The sequence below is a fragment of the Pelodiscus sinensis genome, chromosome 4, assembly GCF_052426305.1.
Source record: "Pelodiscus sinensis isolate ZL-2025 chromosome 4, ASM5242630v1, whole genome shotgun sequence".
In the NCBI taxonomy this organism is placed as follows: domain Eukaryota; kingdom Metazoa; phylum Chordata; order Testudines; family Trionychidae; genus Pelodiscus; species Pelodiscus sinensis.
Window position 1 is genome coordinate 47,425,357 of NC_143055.1, and position 23,742 is coordinate 47,449,098.

The 23,742-nt window shown below is 41.8% G+C and overlaps 1 protein-coding gene across 2 annotated transcripts in view; it reads right to left on the reverse strand.

Annotated features, from left to right (window-relative positions):
* GABRG1 (gamma-aminobutyric acid type A receptor subunit gamma1) overlaps positions 1 to 23,742 on the reverse strand; it is an 81,825-nt gene that overhangs the window by 27,470 nt on the left and 30,613 nt on the right. For both annotated transcript variants that reach the window (XM_075930486.2, XM_006111939.5), the window contains exons 4-5: positions 5,413 to 5,633; positions 294 to 376 (exon numbers count right to left, since the gene is read on the reverse strand). In XM_075930486.2, coding sequence (XP_075786601.2) covers positions 294 to 376; positions 5,413 to 5,633 — 304 coding nt within the window. The remainder of the gene's footprint in view (positions 1 to 293; positions 377 to 5,412; positions 5,634 to 23,742) is intronic.

Below are 23,742 nucleotides of genomic sequence, written 5' to 3' on the forward strand. Positions count from 1 at the left end.
AAGGAAGTGGTACTGTTGCCAGTGGCTCAAAGGGAGGTCTGGCGAGGCAGTTCAAAACAAGATTTAGGTCCCACAAAGGGGGTGGGGCCTTATTTGGTGGATACACATTCTCGAGTCCCTTGAGGAATCTCTTCGTAATAGGATGGTTAAAAATGGAGAAACCGTCTACTGAGGTATGAAATGCTGCTATCAGGAGATTGACAATGCCTAGTTGAGTTTAAATAATAGAAAGTTTGAATTTAAATAATAGAAAATAGAAAATAATAATAGAAAGTTAATATTTTACCACTTACAGCTTGAAAACTCCAGAGGACAGGAATGCTCATCCATAGGAAAGTTATGAAGCTGAAGATAACATTCAGCGTTAATTGTCAACCTAATTAGAACAAAAAATATAAGTGAGATTATGTTCAAGCACCTAGACCAGTGGTGGGCAACTTATAGCCTGAGGGCTGCATGCTGTGTGCTTTGTGTGGCCCTTGAGGCGTTTTGTTTACCATTGCCCACACACAAGATTGCCGGATTCTGCTGGGTTCCATCTGTGTAGGTTTTTCCTACCACTATTGCAAAAGTGACATGCACTTAAAGCACGGGTACATGAAGAGATGCGCATAATATTACCTGTGAGAGCCGTGTGCAACCTCTGCATCCAATCATAGCACTATTATGGTCCAATCGGCACACCCTATAAATTCTAGGTACACAAGCGCAGTTAGCGAAACTATCCTATTCCGGGAGACTGTCTCGATTATGACAATCTTGCAACCAACTGAGATGAAGAAGGGCCACTTATATGGTATTCTCACTAGTCTAGATTGTCCCTCACTGACCTAGGTCCTTAAGACTACATATGAGAGTGCATGCAAGTCATTTGGGGCCAATGAATGTGTATTAGGGACTGAGCATATAAAAAAAGTATTATCATCTCTAAAGAATCACCAAGTACTATTTGAAGACCTGTGAGTCTGGTCATGCTAATTTGTTACTCACAAAATACATCAAGTATGCATTCTATTTTTGTGTCCTTTCAGCTCTTCACTAGTACAAGTTGATTAAAATAGGAGCTGTTCTCACCTCAAAGAGGAGGGAGAGTTGTAGGAGAGTGTTGTTTACCCAAGAGAGGGAGAGCTCTTCATCAGCAATTAGCAAAGGACCTAGAGCTGTGCTCTTTCTACTGCGCCCTGGACGTCTTAAACCACATGTCCTTTGTGCAAAAGTCATTGGTAGATGGTTCTATGTTAGACCACCTAATAACCTAGGGTATGTCTACACTACAGAGTTAGTTCGAACTAACGGACGTTAGTTCGAACTAACTTTGATAGGCGCTACACTAGCGCTCCGCTAGTTCGAATTTAATTCGAACTAGCGGAGCGCTTAGTTCGAACTAGGTAAACCTCATTTTACGAGGATTAAGCCCAGTTCGAATTAGCTAGTTCAAATTAAGGGCTGTGTAGACCCTTAATTCGAACTAGTGGGAGGCTAAGGCTTCCCAGGTTTCCCTGGTGGCCACTCTGGCCAACACCAGGGAAACTCTATGCCCCCCTCCCGGCCCCGGACCCCTTAAAGGGGCATGGACTGGCTACGGTGCCCGTGCCAGGTGCAAGCCTGCCAGCACCCAGCCAGCAGACCCTGCACCTGGCACGGATAGAGCCACCCACCCGATGCCCCCCAGCTCTCCCCCTCTTCCCAGGACCAGGCTGGCGGCTCCCGGGAGCTTGCCCGGGACCGCAAGAGGCGGGCACCCGCCTGGGCTAGTGCGGACATCGTGGACCTCATCCACGATCTCCGCACTAGGCACAGGAAGGTGGCCGTCTAGGGCAGGAGAGTTGCCAGCCTGGCCACCCAGGAGCAGGAGTGCATGAAAATCAAGGTGGTCCACTGAGACCCCCGACCCTGAGCCCTGAGCTTACAATGGCCGTCCTGGGTCAGACCAAAGGTCCATCTAGCCCAGTAGCCTGTCTGCCGACAGCGGCCAACCCTAGGGACCCTGGAGGGGATGGACCGAAGACAGTGACCAAGCCATTTGTCTCGTGCCATCCCTCTCCAGCCTTCCACAAACTTTGGGCAGGGACACCACTCCTACCCCCTGGCTAATACCACTCCATGGACCCAACCTCCATGACTTGATCTCACTTCCCTTTAAACTCTGTTCTAGTTGTAGCCTTCACAGCCTCCTCTGGCAAGGAGTTCCACAGGTTGACTCTTTGCTTTGTGAAGAACAACTTTCTGTTACTAGTTTGAAGCCTGCTACCCATTCCTTTCCTTTGGTGTCCTCTAGTCCTTCTTTATGGGAACTCATGAAGAACTTTTCTGTATGCACCCTCTCCACCCCACTCCTGCTTTTAGAGACCTCTATCCTGTCCCCCCTCCGTCTCCTCTTTTCTAAGCTGAGAAGTCCCAGTCTCTTTAGCCTCTCTTCATATGGGACCTGTTCCCAACCCCTGATCATTTTAGTTGCCCTCCCCTCTCCCAGCCGCTCTCTTCCTCTCTCCCACCTCCTTTTCCCAGTCTCCCCCAGTTTTGTTCAATAAAGACAGATTCCATTTTTGAACACAATTGTCCTTTATTTTGTACATCAAGAAAAGGGGCTAGGGAAGGGTAAGTGGAAGGAGGTGAGGGAGGAATGGGGCACGAGCCCCCGATGGGGAGGACTGGGCTGGCTCTGTGGGCTTCTGGGGGTGGAAGCTCTCCTGCAGCCCCCCAATTGCCCCCCTCTCCACAGATGGCAGCCTGCGGTAAGTGCAGCCGGGCTGATGGCCGAGTGGTGTGATGTGCCCAGTGTGGGCACTCCGGGCACTCCAAGCCAGGACTGGTTTTCAAGCAGGGCACCCCAAGAACTGTCTGTCCGGGGTGGGGGTCGAGACCCTTTAAGCACAGCCCTCGGCTAGCCTGAGACAGCATCTCCATGCTCTAAGTCCTCCTCTGATGCCCTGCCGGCACTGCTTCCGGCCATCCTTAAGCCCTGTTCAGGGTCCACTTAATGTGGACATGCTAGTTCGAATTAGCAAAACGCTAATTCGAACTAGTTTTTAGTTCTAGACGCGTTAGTTCGAATTAGCTTAGTTCGAATTAACTAATTCGAACTAAGTTAGTTCGAATTAGCGCTGTAGTGTAGACATACCCCATTCTAATGGGTTTTCTCAAAGTGGGATTTGGAATCATTATGCTTGGTGCCTAGATGTGCAATAGTAAAATTGAGTACATAGGGCCCCATCCTGCAGATCTCATTCATGTAGATAGTTTCAGTGAAGCTAGTGGTACTAATATTAGTAACAGGATCAGGCTCTTAAAGAGAAGATGCTCATGGGTAACTTTTCAAAAAGATAAGCACCCTAAATCACTCCAGAAACTAAAACTTAGGCTGCTGAATCATTTAGGGGCTTTTGAAAATTACACTTTACATCTATTAAAAAAACTTTCAAAGGCACATGTTTGGTCCCTAAGTGCCCATTGACTTCCACTGTGAATAAGGCCCCAGTCTCTAATTTATGCTATTAAATCTCCCCTTTTCTTTGGTAAGAGTAAGTTAAATGGATTTCTGAGAGTAATACTATGATTACATATTCATGAGTGGATGGAGGGGTGCAAGGGATAAGCTGACAAGGAAAACCGGACTATGAAGTATTATTTTATATACACACTTCTTTCGGGGCCTGTCTAGAAATTTGACCTGACCACTTAAGACAGACAGACTTTAGAATGCAAGAAGGAAAGAACTTCTACCATGCTGTAGAAAACATAGTTTATTTCAATCTGAAAGTTTATGCCCCGTGTTTTCTTTTCAGTGATTTGCTCAATGAAATCAGTTTTTATTTAAGACAACATAAATTAGGTTTGGGATCATAGATGGGTATCTTGAAGAGACCAGCTGACCAAACCTCAGGGGAGACAAAATAAGGAAACTCAGCCTGCCTGTCAAGCTGAAGGTGAAGAAGTGCCAATCTTACTCCACAAAGCGCCAAAAGGGAAATGGCAAAGGCCATTTGGGGTATCTATAGCCCAATGTCCTGTTGTGTTGTCAGAGCCTGTTGTTGCACCTTAATTCACTATTGTACGAACTTTGCTTTTCTCCATTTACTTCCACTTTAGGCCAAATTCAGGCCATCTCTTTCCCTAATACAAATGTATACATTGGACAGCACTGAGTTTTGCTGAAGGTCAGCTGCACTCCCTGTCTCATAGACTAGCTTAGTGATATCACTCTCATCCACTGCTCTTAGGTTGCATCTACACAGCAGGACTTAACTCAAAATAAGCTACGCAAATTGAGCTACGTCAATTGTGTAGCTTATTTAGAAATTGAGCGCATCTACACAGCGCTTATTTTGAGATAGAGCACTCTTCCGCCAACTTGCCTTACTCCTCGTACAATGAAGGTTATAGGAGTCAGAGTAAGAAGTCCTCTAGCTTGACTGTATTTCAACATTATTTCAAAAGAACTGCCTGCTGTGTAGATGTGGACTAAGTTATTTTGCAATAATGTTGCTGTGTAGATGTACCCTTACTGAGCTTCAGAAACAGCGGCAATTGGCAGGCCTAGAACAACAACTGGCAACAGGAAAAGACATGGCTTTGAGCAAGTTTGGTGGTGATACTTAAAAAACATAATCAGATGAGCATGAAATTCTAGAAAGTAGGATATACTCTTTAAAGAGGACTCTAGAAGAAAACCACACTCTTAAAAATAAGGCAATTTTTATAAAATCAACTTAAATGTCCTTTTAAATCATGTTAGAGGGTTTTTTTAAATTTTACTTCTAATGGATTATTACTGGATACTTTTCTATACTGGCAAATATCTGCTTCCCACTGCACATTATATATAAGTATTTAGGACTAATATGTTAACTTAGTGTTTTCTTTTCTTAAAACATAATTTGTGCAAAATAGCTATAAGGGACAATTAGGAGTTCAATTCAGTACAGTAACTACTGTCCAGTGTACAGCTGAAGTTGTGACACTTCAGAAGTTAAACACAAATTATGGTATTGGCTTGTCACATTACGTTAATCTTATTACATCTTATTACATTTATCTTTACTGTCTTCTTGAGCCTAAATTAAGCAAATCTGTCCCCTGTTTCTATTTACTTTCTTGTTGAGTAGTACATTACAACAGCATATATTTTATGTTCCACTTGACTAAGCCACAACAAATTCTACTCTACATTATTTCTGGTCCTCTGAACTTCGGAAGCAAAGAAGACCTAGAAGTTACTGCTTACTATAATCCTCTCAAAGTCCTCATCAATATTTTTGCTTAGTAACAATAATTCATTTATTTTTGTCAGTTGCAATTGTTTTCAAAGTCTTAAAATTAATAGGTTTAATTTTAATGGATTGCAGATTAAAATAATGAGTGAAAATATTAATGAAGTGCTCTATCTTTTCTATTCTGTTAATGAACCCTTACCTCAGAGTATATAACACTCGTCCATCACTCCAGATTCGAAGCAAACGATTTGGAGTTGTAATCCAATGAGCATCAGATTTTCTTGAGTTCCGGAAGAAAGTGTCTGGAATCCAAATTTTTCCAACCATATTGCTATTGAGCATAAGCACTTTCATTGAGCTGTTAAATTTCAGGCGACTGTCATACCAAGTCTGAGCAAAAATTATATCTATGGTGTATTCCTAGAAAAAAAAACAGAAATAACCATATGTTTATATTTATGTACACACACAAAATCAAAGCCTATATGCTAAATATTTATTTTAAAAGGTTAAATTTAAGGTTAGCTCCTTCATTCTGCTATGGAGTCTTTGGTACTGATTGAGCATTGAACAGTATTTTAGCCTCTGATATAAAAGGAGAAACTAAGGAATGGGTGACATAATTGGAACATCCCTAAATCAGCTGCCAAAGGATCATATTTTCTTATATATAAGATTGTGAGCCTTAGGGCTGCTCTGTGGAGACAGAACTACTCTTTCATCAAACATAACTTGGTTAGACCAGAGTTTCTATGACTGGTTGTATGTTTATGTTTTTAAACAATCTTGAAGATTTTCTGAAAAGTTTTTTTCCATGCGTAAAATTCGGTCTTTTTTTACACATTTCCATTAATATTTACCAGTCAAGTTAAATGACTTTGGTTCCATGGGACACATTTACACAAGGAAACTATTTTGAAATAACTAAATTGATTTAATAACTCCTGAAATAACAAAATCAAAATATGTCCACATTAGAGGGAAGCCTCAAAATTAGTCCACGGCGGACTTTATTATTGTGTATGTGCTAGCTCAACTCACAGCCCCAAGAAGCCCTGGGGAGCAATTACTGTACTCTGAAATACTCTGGAGAATAGTTATTTCAGAATAGTAGCACCACAGTGTTCACACTAATGCTATTTCGAAATAACAATTTTGAAATAAACATTATTCCCCAAGGAAAGCAAGACTACTGATTTCAAAATGACCAACCCATTATTTTGAAGTAATGAGCTCAGTAGTGTGGACACTCCGTTTATTATTTCAAAACAAGCTCCCCAGTGTAGACCAGGGCATGTAGAGGTGCTAGTTTTGACAGGAGAGGGGAACAACACACTAGTTCCTGGGGTGGAGGAATCTCCAGAGCTTTAAGGGGCTTGGAGGGGCAATGTGCCTTATCATAATATATTAACTGTCTTGCATACAACTTAATAAAAAGGGAAGTATTGTATTATCAATTAATGTGGACTCCATTTACATATTATGCTCAACATTGGACCAGAGTGACTCAAATACAGACTCTAAATGTTGGTCTGTCCAAAAAACAGGAATAGTGTCAGTCATATAAAAGTAAAACTGACCGCAGATGGACAAATGTCTTTGTTTTCTAAGAAATTAAATATACCCAGAATATATTCAGTTCAGTGTGTTTTCAGCAACATAAAAATCAGCCAGGTTTTACAAAAGGAAAAAAAATCCTATCCTTGTTAAATAAAAACCTCAGACCAAATGTTTAGGTGGTGCCAATTATCCATAATTTAATTGAAATCAACAGAGCCATTGTCAATTGACACCAGCTGGAAATTTGGCCACTCCTGTATGTAATAATATTATGCATAAGAGCAATCCGAGATGTTGCTGATTCACTTCCTTGGGCAAATTCCTGTTTTAGTTTTAGTTGCCCTCTCTGCAAGTGTGGATACTAGTATGTTTTCCCTGACAATAAATACTGCATCTAAACCAGGGTGGAACCAGACTGCTGGCACTAAACATTAATAAGGCCGTAGAGCAGTTTTTAAACTAAGAGATGGGGGGAAGCCGATTGGTGCGGAGATGCATGTAAATCGGAGAGAGACTTCTCTTAGAGGAGAATCCGTTGATAGAGATTCTCTAAGCTGTAGTCGGAAAGAGAGGAGGGGAGAGGGCAAACCATGGGCCAGAGCTGACAAACAACGGCATACAAAGGAATCCAATGCATCAGGGAAGGGCAGACAAATAACCAGTAGCAAATTTTTAAAGTGCTTGTACACAAATGCTAGGAGTCTGACTAATAAGATGGGTGAACTAGAGTACCTCGTATTAAATGAGGAGATAGACATAATAGGCATCACTGAAACCTGGTGGAATGAGGAAAATCTGTGGGACACAATCATACCGGGATATAAAATATATAGAAAGGATAGAGCAGGCCGGGTGGGTGGCAGAGTGGCACTGTATGTGAAAGATAATGTTGATTCACTTAATATTTTTATTTAATTTGATTCTACATGTTCCATAGAATCGCTATGGATAGAAATTCCATGCTCCAATAATAAGAAATTAGCAGTAGGGATATATTACCGACCACCTGACCAGGACAGCGATACTGACATAGAAATGCTGAGGGAGATTAGAGAGGGTACCAAAATAAAGAACTCTATAATAATGGGGGATTTTAATTACCCCCATATTGACTGGATACATGTCACCTCAGGAAGAAAAGCGGAGAAAAAATTTCTCAATGGCTTAAATGACTGCTTCTTGGAGCAGCTAGTGCAGGAACCCACAAGGGGAGAGGCAATTCTCGATTTAGTCCTGAGTGGAGTGCAGGATCAGGTCCAGGATATAAACATTACAGGACCGCTTGGGAATAGTGACCATAATATAATAACATTTAACATTCCTGTAGTGGGAAGAACACCTCAGCAGTCCAGCACCCTGGCATTTAATTTCAAAAAGGGGAATTACGCAAAAATGAGGAGGTTAGTTAAACAGAAATTAAAAGGCACAGTGACTAGAGCCAAATCCCTGAAAGCTGCATGGAAACTTTTTAAAGACACCATAATAGAGGCCCAACTTAAATGTATACCCCAAATTAAAAAACATAGCAAGAGACCTAAAAAAGAGTTACCATGGCTTAACCACCATGTAAAAGAAGCAGTGAGGGACAAAAAGGTATCTTTTAAGAAGTGGAAGTCCAATCCTAGTGAGATAAATAGAAAGGAACATAAACACTGTCAAATCAAGTGTAAACATGTAATAAGAAAAGCAAAAAAAGATTTTGAGGAACAGCTAGCCAAAAACTCAAAAAGAAATAACAAAGTGTTTTTTAAGTACATTAGAAGCAGGAAGCCAGCTAAAAAACCTGTGGGTCCCCTAGATGATCGAGCTATAAAAGGAGCAATCAAGGACGATAAAGCCATTGCGGAGAAACTAAATGATTTCTTTGCTTCAGTCTTCACGGCTGAGGACGTTGGGGAGATTCCTGAATCTGCACCGTCCTTTGTGGGTGATGAATCTGAGGAACTGTCCCGGATTGAAGTGTCATTAGAGGAGGTTTTGGAACAAATAGAAAAACTTAATGTTAACAAATCTCTGGGACCGGATGGCATTCATCCAAGGGTTCTAAAAGAACTTAAATGGGAAATTGCTGAGCTATTATCTGTGATTTGTAACCTATCCTTTAAATCGGCTTCCGTACCTAATGACTGGAAGGTAGCCAATGTGACACCAATATTTAAAAAGGGCTCCAGAGGTGATCCTGGCAATTACAGACCGGAAAGTCTAACTTCAGTACCGGGCAAATTAGTCGAAACAATAGTAAAGAATAAAATTGTGAAGCATGTAGAAGAACATAATTTGTTGGACAAAAGTCAACATGGTTTCTGTAAAGGGAAATCCTGTCTTACTAATCTGTTAGAGTTATTTGAAGGGGTTAACAAACATGCGGACAAGGGGGATCCAGTAGATATAGTATACTTGGATTTTCAGAAAGCCTTTGACAAGGTCCCTCACCAAAGGCTCTTGTGTAAATTACATGGCCATGGGATAAGAGGTAAGGTCCTTTCACAGACTGATACCTGGTTAAAAGACAGGAAACAAAGGGTAGGAATAAATGGTAAATTTTCAGATTGGAGAAGGGTAACTAGTGGTGTACCCCAAGGGTCAGTCCTGGGACCAATCCTTTTCAACTTATTCATAAATGATCTGGAGAAAGGGGTAAGCAGTGAGGTAGTAAATTTTGCAGATGATACCAAACTGTTTAGGATAGTCAAGACAGAAGCAGACTGTGAAGAACTTCAAAAAGATCTCACCAAACTGAGTGATTGGGCAACAAAATGGCAAATGAAATTTAATGTGGATAAGTGTAAAGTAATGCACATTGGGAAAAATAACCCCAACTATACGTACAGTATGATGGGGTTCTCTGAAAACTTCCACACAGAATGCAGCGGCAGTCAAAAAGGCAAATAGGATGCTAGGAATTATTAGGAAAGGGATAGAAAATAAGACCCAGAATATCTTACTGCCCCTGTATAAAACTATGGTACGCCCACATCTTGAATACTGTGTACAGATGTGGTCTCCTCACCTCAAAAAAGATATTTTGGCCTTGGAAAGGGTTCAGAAAAGGGCAACTAAAATGATTAGGGGTTTGGAACGGGTCCCATATGAGGAGAGGTTAAAGCGACTGGGACTTTTCAGTTTAGAAAAGAGGAGACTGGGGGGGGGGGGGATATGATAGAGGTCTATAAAAGCATGAGTGGTGTGGAGAGGGTTGATAAAGAAAAGTTATTTATTAGTTCCCATAATAGAAGAACTAGAGGACACCAAATGAAATTAATGGGTAGCAGGTTTAAAACTAATAAAAGAAAGTTCTTCACACAGCGTGTAGTCAACCTGTGGAACTCCTTGCCAGAGGAGGCTGTGAAGGCTAGGAGTAGAATAGAGTTTAAAGAGAAGCTGGATAAATTCATGGAGGTTAGGTCCATAAAAAGCTATTAGCCAAGGGATAAAATGGTGTCCTTGGCCTCTGTTTGTCAGAGGCTGGAGAGGGATGGCAGGAGACAATCGCTTGATCATTGTCTTCGGTCCACCCTCTCTGGGGCACCTGGTGCTGGCCACTGTCGGTAGACAGGCTACTGGACTAGATGGACCTTTGGTCTGACCCAGTACGGCCGTTCTTATGTTCTTATGCAAGTAGCATGAATGGAATGATGATAATAAAAATATAGAGCAGTAGTCTCATTCCCTGTGCTCTGTTCAACCTGTGCATTGAATTAATCAGGGGAACATGTGGAAAATTAATATGTGACCATAGAATTAAAGACTGTATTAGAATGCATGTACACAAGAGAATAGAATTAATGTTGCATAGGCAGTCTTAATTCTGGCACTTTCTAATTTTCCAATTGTTGGTTTTGCAACCTAAACAATGTTTTAATTTTATATAGCATATATAGGCAAACTGTTCTGTAGACAAAAGGGAAAGGACAGGGTTGAAGAAAAAGGCATATGATTAAATCATGATACTGGCACACACGATTAACCCTAAGCTTCAATTGCTTTGTTTTCATTGTTTAGTTGCCTATGTAAAAAAAGGAAAAATACCACGCTTCATTGAGGGGAGAAATAGAATTTGAAGTTATTTTTTATTAATTAAGTTGTGGCAAATAGTGATGCAAAATCCTGTTTAACATGATGTTTAAGTGGTTAAACTCCCTTCTAGAACCTAACTCTTTACCTAGGGTAATCAGATAGCAAGGGTGAAACTGGGGAGTAATAGGAACATATATAAGAAACATCCCAAATATTGGGACTGTCCCTATAAAACCAGGTCATCTGGTCACCTTGCCCTCATCTGCTTCCACACACCCTTCCACACCCAAACTCCCTCCCAGAGCTTGCACCCCACATCTGCCTCTGCATCTTAACCGCCTGCTCCAGCCTGGTGAAAGTCAGTGAGGGTGGGGAAAGCGAGCAACAGAGAAAAGGGGATGGAGTGAATGGGGTGGGGCTTCCAGGAAAGGGCAGGGCAAGAGTCTTTGCATTTGCATGATTAGACAACTGGCAACCCTACTGGGCAGGCAGGCGGAAGCCCTGGCCATGCCGAAAGAGTGCACTCTGCAGTGCAAGCCAGCAGCAAACTGGACACCAGCTAGGGCAGGAGCAGCACCACCCAAATTTCCTGCAAACCACATCCAGAGCTTGTGTATGCATCAGGGCCCACTAACTGTTCTGCCCTGAGGCCTCATGATGTTGCAGGCCTCATAAGGAAAAAGATGGGAAGACTGACTCAAGATCATCTGTATCTAAGAGTGTGGGTTATTTCCTGACAGTTACCATCAGTAGCAGTTGAGGTTCCATGAGTCAAGTGAGGCCACCAGTTATACCTGTGCAAACCTAGTCTTTAAATTCTGCCTCCAAGGATGTCCATTTGCTTACGCTTGGTATAGTCAGCTACAGCAGTTCACAGTGGATGCAAAATAATACCAAGCAATGTTCCCTCTAATCTTTTCCATCCATGTGCAGATTTTTTTCCATTCACATGCAGAGTAATTTTATGTGCATCAAGGCATGTGCAAATGTGCACTGCAAATAGAAACACAAAACCTCATGGTAGGTGCTCTGCTAATCAGCTGGGCAGCATTTGTATCTCTCATAAGTGGCCACACAAGCACACAGCTTACAGGGAACGCTATACCAAGTCAGAATAGGAAGCACTCTTTGGCACTCACTCTTCACTGGCATAAATGACCACAAAGCATAGTGCACTGGAGGACTTCTCTTTCCTCCCTCCCCCCATGCCAGTGACTTCAGTGGGTTACTCAGATTTAATTAAATTTGTGTAAGTAATTCTTTTGAAGACACACAAGAAAATTATAGGCTCTAGCTCCCTCTCCTAGAGCTGCCTCTATTACATTAATAGGAGTAAAAAGTAGTCACTAGGTAACTGAAGTGAGCAGATGATGTTTTTAATATACAAAAGGAACAGATCAGGAAAATAAGAAGGCTCCATTTTAAATATTTGTTTTTCATACTTGAACTGCAAAAAAAAAAAAATGTCAAAGTAACATTATAATCAAACCCAGCAGAGCAGAGAATTTTCTCACAATCACAGAATACTAACCACCCCAAACAAAGTAAGGTTAAAAAGGAAGAAAAACTAGATGACTTTAAACAAAAACATGATTTTCATCAAGGGAACAGCCAGACCAATCCAGTTCCTTATATCATCTTATATTTTAGTTCTAAATACAAGTTCCAGACTGAATTGTATATTGCACAAATATTTCACCACCCCCTTTTTTAAAACATGGCACAACTTTGCTAACACCTTACATAAAGCATAGATCACTGTTTAAATACAACTTAGTGCATAAAATATGAAATTAATATTATATTGCTAAATAGTTCACTGCTATGCCAAACTGGACCCAAATACATGGATCCATGAGAGAGGGATGTCAGAGAGGAGGCCCTCCATATGTAACTCTCCCCTTTCTCTGCCACCTCCAAAACTTTCTCATCTTTCCTCATCTGCAGGGAGCCCTCTATTGTTGAGGATCCATAATACTTTCTTGGACTACATTATTTTTCTATGGAATCCCTCTGCACAGCTGTCTGACATTTTCAGCTGGTTTTGGGGTTCACTGGCCAACCATACAGGCTATAATCAGGAGAAGTAGAAGAAGAATGACAAGTGAAAGATCCTAACTTTGGTGTTGGCCTAAAATCTGCACTGTTCTTAGTGGATTCATGAATTCTGGAAGATAAAACCGCTATCTATTTCATTCCCTGTTTTCTAAAGGAACTGTCATTTCTTTACAAAAGGAGAAATGTGGCTCCTAAAATTTGCTGAATAAGTGCAGCAATTCCTATGATCTGAATCAGACTCAATATCTGTCTAGTCCAGTATCCTGTCTGCAGTGTTTGCCAGGTCTAGATGATTGAAGATAATAATATGTGTAGAAAATAATAGTTCACTTCTATACAACCCAGCATAACAGTATTTTATATTTATAATATACTCCTTTATTGCAGCATCTCTCTCCAGATGATTATTTCATCTCTGTTACTATGGTACAGAAAGTTACATTGAATAATTCTATCACTTCTTCCATTAGCCTTTTTGCAAACCTTTTGCCTTTTAGTGCCACTATATTAAAATAAACAGGATTTACTACTTTCTCTTTGAAATGAAATGAGTGATAAAATAGTCATACAGACTAAAATTGAGGTCATCGGTGACCACAAAAAAAATTTGTGCTCATTCACATTTAGCCTCAAATTATACCTAGGGTTCAATGACCATGACACGTGTTAGCTCATATTTGGCATTTAATCAGACATTAAACTCTTTAGAACTCTGCTTTTCCATGGACTTGAATAAAGAGCTAACCTGACTAATTATTTAAAGCTTACCTCAATTTTTCTCCATATCTTTTCAACTGTGGCACAAATATTATTCTGCAGCATTATAATATAAATCAAGGTAGAGAAAATGGTAAATAGTGATGGATGACCATCAAACAGCCAGATTATGAACCCTTTCCACAAAAGGTTGAGCAATTGCTCTGTGGAATAGTTCCAATGGGGGGAGGGGGGGAAATCAATAAAAAGTAACTAACTACATTAAGAAAAATCTCAGGAATAGTCATTCCATGGTATTCAAATTAGACAGTTCCTGTGATCACAATTTCAAATAGTAAATGAAAAAGAATATGTATAGTTAGTATTCAAATAGAGCTGGATGCTACTTTTTGTCAGAAGGCTCTGAGAAAGGGGAAATTACCTTGCTCTGTGAGGTTCTATGGGATGTACTTGCAATAGCTGATTGACAACCTGTGCAATAACTTTTGCAGAATTACATCTAGAAGAATATTGATTCTGAAGCCTAACTGTTATGGAAACCACATGCCATTCCAGCATGATGAAGGCTCCAATGACACCAAAGAGTAAGAAAAATCCAAAAACAAAGAATGTTCTTTTTTTTTCTAGCAGTCTTCCTATTTCACAATACAAGAGAGTATTAAAGAGAAATTTTCAGCAAAGTGGATCTAACATGCTAGCAGGGATGTGCTAATTGGAGCATATTTTATACAGAAAACAGGAAATTAAGAGTAAAATGCCCTAATTCTTTATGGGACAAACACAAATACAACCATATTTCCTTAAGCCAAAAGTCCAAAAAAATAGCATAAGACTTGTTTCAGCAAAAATGTGAACTGAGAACTCAACAGAGGTCTGAGCTTGCTTCAAACACGTTGCAGAGATGAAGATGAAAACCCATTTGCTTCATCTCTGCTCAGTTCTGTCTAGAGGTCATTGTCCCCTTGGAGAGATTCTGTCTGGAAGACAAACTGAAAGAAAGAGTTTTCAGCAAGAGATTTCAAGAAAAATTGAGAAAAGAATTTCTCTTATTTGAGAAAGTTAAAGAAAATACACTGGCACTCTCTCATCAAGAAGGAGAGATATTACTAAATTTCACAGACTCAGTTGGTTTAATGTGGGAATAAAAGGTTTAGGAGATCAAGGCAGCCAAATACAAAAGATAAAAAATATGATCTAAGATTCAGGAACGCATGAAAGAAAGCTATCAATATTAGCTGTTTTATCACCATCTCACAAATATGCTGTCAGTGAGCACTTATTTTCTCTGTCACAGACCCATCCCACTATATACCTACATGTCAAGCAAAGGCTTTCAAACAAGATCTCCAATATATTAAAATATTTATCAGTCTTTCCTTTACAGCTACATTAACAAAAGTTCTAAAATGTGGTTCCTCTCAAGTGGGTTATTTTAAAGACCCTTTAAAAAAAGCTGTAGGAACTACTTCAGGCTTAGCAATGGTTTCATCAAAAGCAGATCCCCTGGGACTGAAGTTGAAATTAAATTGCTTGTTTCAGCAATCACTTTTAGTTAGTTCCTTAGGACCCCATGGCCAGATCTGAGAAGTCCAATGAGTCCCAGTAGATCGTGACTTGTAACTCTGACATTCTTGATATTGGAGGAAAGAGGACGGGGAGGAGAGGCATCAGGGGATTATAAAAACTGAACTGAACAGAACAAAATTTCATCTATGATTGGAAACTTTTAACCAATCAGATCATTCCCATTACACAAATTGTACTAGAGGTTGTCATGTGAGCATATTCCAACCTAATGGAAAGAATACTTCAATAATATGTTTGCAAGAGGTGGCAGTATATAGAGAAAGTCCATTTGATTCCTTAAATTAGAATAAATTCATATTCTTTCTTGTTACATCTGGTGCACACTCTAATCTGTGCCATTATGAATGTTCAAAACGAGTGTCTGTATAAGAGTTTTTTTGACTCTTCTGTATAAATTAGAGACTATTAACAAAAATAATTCCTGTTAATGATTTTTCTACCTGGAATATTTACTAGAGTACTTCCTGTAGTTATGACACTTGAGGGTTTGTTTGTTTAATTCAGCAAAGGAACTCCTGATGAATTGCTTTTCATTTAAATATAAGTATGCCTGCTGTTGCCATTCCCCTAGAGCAGTGGTCACCAACCAGTAGATCGGGATCTACCTGCAGATCTTGGAGCCTCTGACAGGTGATCCTGGCTGGTTTGGTCAAGAGGCTGTCAAGTGCCAGAACTTCAGCTGCCTCCCCTCCCCCCCACACACAAACACACAGCTGCACTTCTCCTGCCCTTTGCCTTGGAGCTATCCCCTCAAAAACCTCCTACTTGCTGTGCAGGGGAGGGAGAAGAGGGTGCTGATATCACGGTGCCCCCTCTCCCACTTTGTGTCCTATCTCTACAGAGCAAAGAGGGGGCACAACAGGACTTGGGATGGAGTTTGCGGGCTGCTTTTGCGAGTGGTGCAGGGCCAGGGTAGGGGTGAGCCTGCCTTAGTCCCATTGCACCACCACCCAGGAGCCACCTGAGGTAAGCAGGGCCCAGCTGGAGCCCACATCCCGAAATCTTACCCCAGTCATAAACCCCCTCCTGCACCCCAAGCACCTCTACATCCAAACACTCTCGGAGCCTGCACCTAGAACCTCCTCCGCACAATTTTTGGCCCATCCAACTCAGTCCTCATCATGCCCACAGCTTGGTGAAAGTGAGGGAGGATGGAGTGAGCAGGAGGCCGGGCCTCAGAGAAGGGATATAAAGGAGGCAGGGCAAGGATATCTGGGTGTGAGGTAGATCTTGGATTGCACTTCAATTCAAAAAGTGATCTACTGCTTAAAAAGGTTGGAGACTACTGCACTAGAAGCCTCAAAGCAGTAAAATAGGAATCTAATGAGGCAAACTGGTTGCCAATGATTTAATTATGCAAACCCTGACACACTAGGGCTATACCTTCCCAGAGGCCATGCCTTGCCCCATTCCCCACTCATTCCAGCCCCTTTCCTCCATTGTTCACTCTCCCACACCCTCATTTACTTTCACCAGGATGAGAAAAAGTGTTGGGGGGTAGGTTCTGGGAAGTCATTTGGGTGCAAGAGGGGACCAGGGCTGGGACAAGAGGTAAGGATGCAGGTTCTGTCTGGCACTTACTTTGAGCTGCTCCTACTGGGTTCCCTGCCTACTCTGGCCCTGTGTAGTTCTGTGAAAGATTATGTCTGGGCGCGAGCTCCCACCCCCGCCTTACGGGTGGGGCCCAGTAAGCCCACTGTCTTGAAGACCTGGGGTCCAGCAGTTAGACTGGCGCGAGCTCCCCAACTCACCCCCTTTTGGGTTGAGCAGGTCTCAGTGAGCCCTGTGATCAAGGAATCACGTGGTCCTTTGACCCCCCCCTCCCGGGGCCAGCTGTCTATAATTACATCTCACTGGGGTGGCTGCCCCTCACAATTTTCCCAAGTTTGATTATGCGTTTTCTATGCAAGATAATGGGGTGGTGCTAGGGGGACCCGGGCCTACCCTCTCCACCGGGTCCCAGCCCGGGGCCCTAAGGGGTTCGGGTACTACCCTTACCCGGCTGACGGAGTCCCACCCCGTAACGTGTCAGCCCACAGGCGCCAAAAGTGCTGGGCTATTTCCTAGCCTCCCTCGGCCCTAGGGGCCCTGCCCTAGCACACCAGGACTTACTGTTCCGACGTGAGTCCTGGATGCCCCTTCCTGGTTCTCCAGCGTCCCGGCCTCCTGACTCCAACAGGGCGGGAAGGAATCACTTCCCTGCGGTCCTTCTCCAGGTTCTGCCTCCTGGGCGGCTTTTTAACCTCTCACCGGAGGTCACACCGCCCTTCATTTCCCCTCCCCCAACGTCACTCTGTGTGGAGTGTCGGGCCAAAGGGGGCAGGGTTACGTCCTGACGTCCCTAGTCCGGGGCGCAGCAGACTGCCCCCAACCACCACTGTCTCCCAAGGCAGGGGAGTCCTACCCCGCACGGGGTTTGGTGCGGGCAGCTTCATAGACTCATGCCTGCTTGGCCATGCCTCCCCATCCTCCCACCGGGGCCGGAATCGACGCCTGGCTGGTTTCAGTGCGGGCCTTCGCTGGCCCGTCACAAGCTCCTTGAAGTGTCTGGCATACCCCTGAAGCCTGTAGGGAGAGGGCCAGGTGGCTCCGCACGGTTTTCCCACCATGCATATTGTGGCCAATGGGATGTGTGAGGGTGGTGCCTACAGGAGGGGGTAGGGTTGTCCCTAGGCATGAGCAAAATAAGCAGCTTTATAGGGCACCTGAAAATGTGGAGCTCTGCAGGCATGTGTGCTTATGTGCCTGAGGACTGTTCTTACCACCTCTGCTGGCTCCTCCCTGCAACTGCTCTCTCATGTCTGCTGATGGGCTTCTCCCTGCCATGTCCCCCCACCCCACATGGTCCTCTTGGCCAGCAGCAGTGGCTAGTGAGGACTCCATACTGCCAAACTGTTTGAAATAATATACTAGTGAGGTACTTTTCACAGCACCTAAAATAAAACATCGTAAAAATGTATAACACTCAACCAAGAGCAATAAAGAAAAAAAATCAAATTATAATGTACTTACTGTCTGCATCTATGGAGCACAAATGCAAGCATGATGAGAAATCATCACTTCTTGACTACTGTAGCATGTATATATACATGATGACATAAACACGGGCTTTCTTCTGAGAATGTCAAAATGCATTGTAATTGTTGGTTAGCCAAGATGAACTGTAAAAGTAACTATTGGATGGTAATGGAAAACATAATACATGGGAAATTAAATTTGGTAGGATGATTCTCACAGCTGGAATACCACATTCAAAGGCAATGTTTGTACAGGAGCTAGTGAATAGTAAAAATGGGTAGAGACACATTTTGAAAATATTTATTGTCTAACTAAAAATGAAGAGGATAGCTCAGAAAGTGTTAAAAAGGTACGAAAAGTGAAAGACAGTGAGTCTGGCAGCTGGCACATTCCTGAAGTGACAGAGAGAGAAGGAAAGGAAGAGGACAGAAAAGGTCTCAGTCTGTTGTTATTATACAATCTGAAAATCACAAAATACTTCACAATAGTGAAGCCAAGTAGCCTGTATATGTTGGGAGCAAGTTGGGTAGAAGATAGAGAGAAGAGTAAGGACTATGAAGGAGACATGGTCTTTTATAGCATTAGCAAAAATTGATACTTACATTTAAAAGTAGATATTAAAATAGTTTAAAAAACAGTGGGTTTCCAGGTAGAATTTCATTTCCCAAAACTGTATCTTTCAATTACAAATTTCAAATACTTTTAAAATAGATATAGGTAATAGTGTAGCTGGACACCAACAATTGAAATATATATCAAATACTGGAAAACCAGAAAACATGAAAACAACAAAACAAAAACTCTCTAAGTCCCTCTATTCCACATACTTTCTGCAACTTCTTAAACTATATTAATCTAAGATACATATACTGTACGCTGACATCTTAAATCTCATATATTCTGGTGATAGTTTGGCCATGTATACTACCATTTTTGTCTGTGGACCCTAAACACCTAAGCTAGCCCTAACCAAATCATCAACTTGTATACAATCAGCATATACCACTGCAGTCAATGGTGTTATATCAATTTATACCAGCTGAGAGGATATAGAACCATGTATCTTGTCCATTATCCGAAGAATAATTTTAGATACAGAAAAACTAAGCCAACTGTGATTTAAACAGCAGTTATTTTATAGGAAGTCAAAAAACCTGAACCAAGAACTGGATGGCTGTATATATTTTAAAATTTCATGATAACATAAACTTGCCTACATATGCAGTGTTAAATACAACTGCAGCCATATATCAAGGCATTCATAGATGACATGCAGAAATCAGCATAGTCTTTCCACTGAAGAGCATTTTTAAAAAAACCTTTGTGGAACCATAAATAGATCAACTCCTGTTGTTATTAAATTTGTTAAGAGATAATTTCCAAAATTCTCAGCAGTGGCTGACAAGAGAAAAATGCTATTTACGAGAGGGATACAAAGGTGGCAGAACCATTCTGGGCACCTGTGCTCTAGTTCTGTCCCTGAAAGCTGCTTTAACATGTGCCAACTGTCCAAAGGTTCCATAAAAGACACTTCCCTTTCTTTTCCCTCCCAATCACTCTCCTTGCACCAGCCATGGGAAAGGGGAGTGGCATAGAATCTTTATTCCACACCACAACATGGGAAGATCCTCATATAATGCAGCAATCTTTCTGTAAATGGCTAATGGATGACAAGTTTTGAGTGACTTTACAATAGCTGTAATGTATTTCACTTGCTTTGCCTCACAAGATTTGGAGCAATAAGTAAGTTTTATCTACTACAAAATACCCAAATTGCATGTACAGCAAATATGAAATAAATTCCTATTTGTTCAATACTGTGTATATTTATAGGGCCATGTGAAATTATAAAGTCACAGTGATTAATAATTTAATACTAATAATAGGCATATGGATTCTAAAGTTAAGTATATGTAAAAGCAAAAGACAATTCAAATGCCAAGCTTACTAGAATAGTATTTACTCATCTGCTGTAAATATATGTTTTCAGCAAACATTAAATATACATGTGGACAACAAATCAACTAAGTAAGGCACAGAATGCTGACGGGAGCAAAAGATATTAAAATCCACCTTTCCTTATTAAGAAAAGTGGTTTAAAAATTGTATTCTCTTAGCTCAATTCAAAGAGGAACTTGATCTTTCAAATTTAAGGTTTCCACAGTAAAGCTGACAAATAAAGCTGCAGGAGTTGTTTCACTCTCAATGTCTGCAAAGTTCAGTTCACAAGCCCATCTTGAGCCAAAACCTAGAGGGTTCACATAATCCTAGAAATAGATGGCCAGTTGCTCTGCTGGGATAGTTGTTATATATTTTTGTGTATCTTACCTGGAACTATAGTTACTTTTTTAGAGTAGGTTTAGGCCACTATGCCATATAGATGTATTTGTTTAAATATGGCCCATTTTTCCTATGTGTTTCAACTCTTCCTGTAGAGGATTTCATTTGTGTGTCAGTGTGGTTTGTACATGTATGAGGGAGAGAATGAGAAGATGACTATTTATACATATAAACTGAAGTAAGTGCATTACGCATATGCAGGATTAGGCTCTTAATCCCTATAACTCATAAAAATAGCTGCCTCTTTCCAAGTATCACTTTTTCTTTCTATTGGTCACTTTACAACCTTTCAATAAAATATGTAATTCAATAATATCCAGCAGCAGTGTAAAATACAAGTAACTAATGCAATATTAGGTGTTACATTTTTTTAGCATAGGAATAAAGCATATCTATCGCTGTGTACTTTCTGAACAACACTGCTTATATTTTAATGTTTCATGTAAATTTTATAATTCTTTAACTGAATTTTAAGAGAACAAGTTTCTGTTCTTTAAAGATGTGAAAAGGAACAATGACTGAAGAAGCTGTGTGTTACATTCATAGTGCTTCTTAGTGATTACAATTTAAGAATAAATGGTATTTAAAAGTTGATATTTGAAAGTAACGATCAGCACCACTACAGATCAAAGTAAGGAATGGTGCAATAAGATGATAAAAACTAAGCCTTACAACTGCCCCTGCCATTCACTGTGCCTAGTGAAGCAACATTTTATGTAGTATGTGACTCTTTGACATATTCTACCTTATTAAAAATAATAACCCTATACTTCAAAGTATGGCTGATATCTTGCCTTCAATGGATAACTAGGAAGAGGCACAAAAGGAGTTACACAAACTAAAAAAAGAGCATCAGAAATATGCAGGAATAATAAGGAAATGAAACTGTAAGACTGAAGCATAATTACAGCCAAAAATCTATTAATAAACTTTAATAAATGAATAAATAGTGACATCTCAATTGACATCCAAGAAAAAAATAACAAACATCACGCTAAAATAGAAGCAGATCAAAACTGTTACCTACATATTACAGATATGGGAGTTAGCCAAGAGATTTTTCTTTTTTATACACTTTTAATCAAACTATGCAAGAAAGATTTTTTCTCCAATCATCATGTTCACATGCTTTAGTGAGTAACTACACAATCTCATTAAAATGGTCCCTGTCTTTATTACCCAGTTATCTCTCCATTATTTGTTTCCTCTGTATAGTACTGTGTGTGAAACTACATTGTGAATACTTCATGGACAGGGATCATATGCAGTTTACCTGTGCTATGAGAGGCCTACAGTACCTTTTAGCACTGTAAAACAACTACATTTCCTAACTTTAGAGCTTCTGCTGTCTTCCTTCTCCCACAACTCCCACTACTTCAATAGGAGTGGACACTGATTTTAGTGAGCATTTTGGATTAACACAAATTACAGGATCAGGCCATATTTTATGTCAAATATGTAATAAAAGAAGCATTGGTAGCTTGCCATGTTCCTCTTCAATTACCATAACTTGTCTCTTTTATGGTCTCCCCAAAACTCATAAGCAAAGTATTGCAATACAGGCAGTCCCCGAGATACGCGGATCCGACTTAAGTCGGATCCGCAGATATGAACGGGGATTTTCTCGCCCCGGACAACGGGAGCGGCGGACGCCCGGTCCCGCCGCCCCCGTCCTCCGGGGTGAGAAAAGCTGCTCTGCCTCTCCCTGGTCTGCTGGGAGGGGGGAGAGGAGCCAGATCAGCGCCGCGTCCTGCCCGGGTCCTCCGCGGCTTTGCTCAGCGTCTCCCTGGTCTGCCGGGGGGGGGGGGGGACGCAGCTAGGGAGACGTGGAGCAAAGCCCCAGGCCTGTGGTAGAGCAGGTGGGGCGTTGCCGGTTGGTCAGCAGTGGCTGAATCTGGACGCCAGTTCCGACTTACATACAGATTCAACTTAAGAAGAAACCTACAGTCCCTATCTTGTACGTAACCCGGGGACTGCCTGTACAAAGAAAAAGACAGGGAAAGTCTTTCCTGGGGCACCTGTATCACCTGCACTCTTATCAGCACTGCTACACGAAAGCTCCATGGAAAGGAACAGGGCAGAAATAGCCAGAAAATTCCATAAACTATAAAGATCCACTAGACTGGGCCTGGGCAAAATACGGACCGTGGGCCAGATTCGGCCCATGGATGCAGTGGGAAGTCCCAGGCAGGCTCCCTGCTTGTTCCACACACTGCTCAGAAAAGGTGAGGAGGAGCCATTTGTCTTCCAAAACTCTGACCCCAGAGGGGGGGGGAAGCTTCAGGTGCTGCCCCCACCCCCAGTACAATCCCATTGGCCTGTTTGAATAATAGGCAGCACACAAAGCAAGGGTATGTCTACACTACCACCCTAGTTCGAACTAGGGTGGTTAATGTAGTCATTCAAAGTTGCAAATGAAGCCCGGGATTTAAATATGAATGTGGAATGTTAAATGTGGAACGAGGTGTAATGGTAGTTCGAATTAGAAACCCTAATTCGAACTACCTACTCCGTGCCGCATGTAGCAGCGGGCACGGAGTCCGCACTAACGAGGATTTAAAAATGGCGGCACTCGGCAAGATGCAAATGAAGCCCAGGATATTTAAATCCCAGGCTTCATTTGCAACTTCGAATGACTACATTAACCACCCTAGTTCGAACTAAGGTGGTAGTGTAGACATACCCCAAGCCACCCCCTCCCTCTGGCTCATTTATTCACACAAGCACATGGCCCTGCAGCCTGTGTAGGTGCAGGGTAGGCAGGTAGGTTGGCTGAGAAATGTTTTAAGCTATGCAAGCCTTTAGCTCTGCAGGCAGGCAGGCAGGTTGGACTGCTGGTTGGTAAGTTTCTTGGCCAGAACCTGCCTCTGGCACCCCAGCCTCTCCCTTTCCTCATCCCTCTGCCACCCCACTCAACATATCCAACCCCCCTCCCCCCCAACTCCCACACCCATACTCTCTCCCAGATCTGGCACCCCAATCCCCTACCCCAGATCACAATCCCTTTCCTACCCTAGGTCACAGCCCAAACTCCTACAACTCAGTCCCCTGCCCAAGGTTACATTCCAAAACCCTGCACTAGATCACAAATGCCTCCTTCACCCAAACTGTCTCCCAGACTCCACTCTCCCTCCTGCACCCCAATCCCTTACACCCAAGCTCTCTTCTGCACCCAACCTCCATCCCAGACCCCACTCCTCCTCATGGAAAAGTGCAACCCTTGACTGCTTTC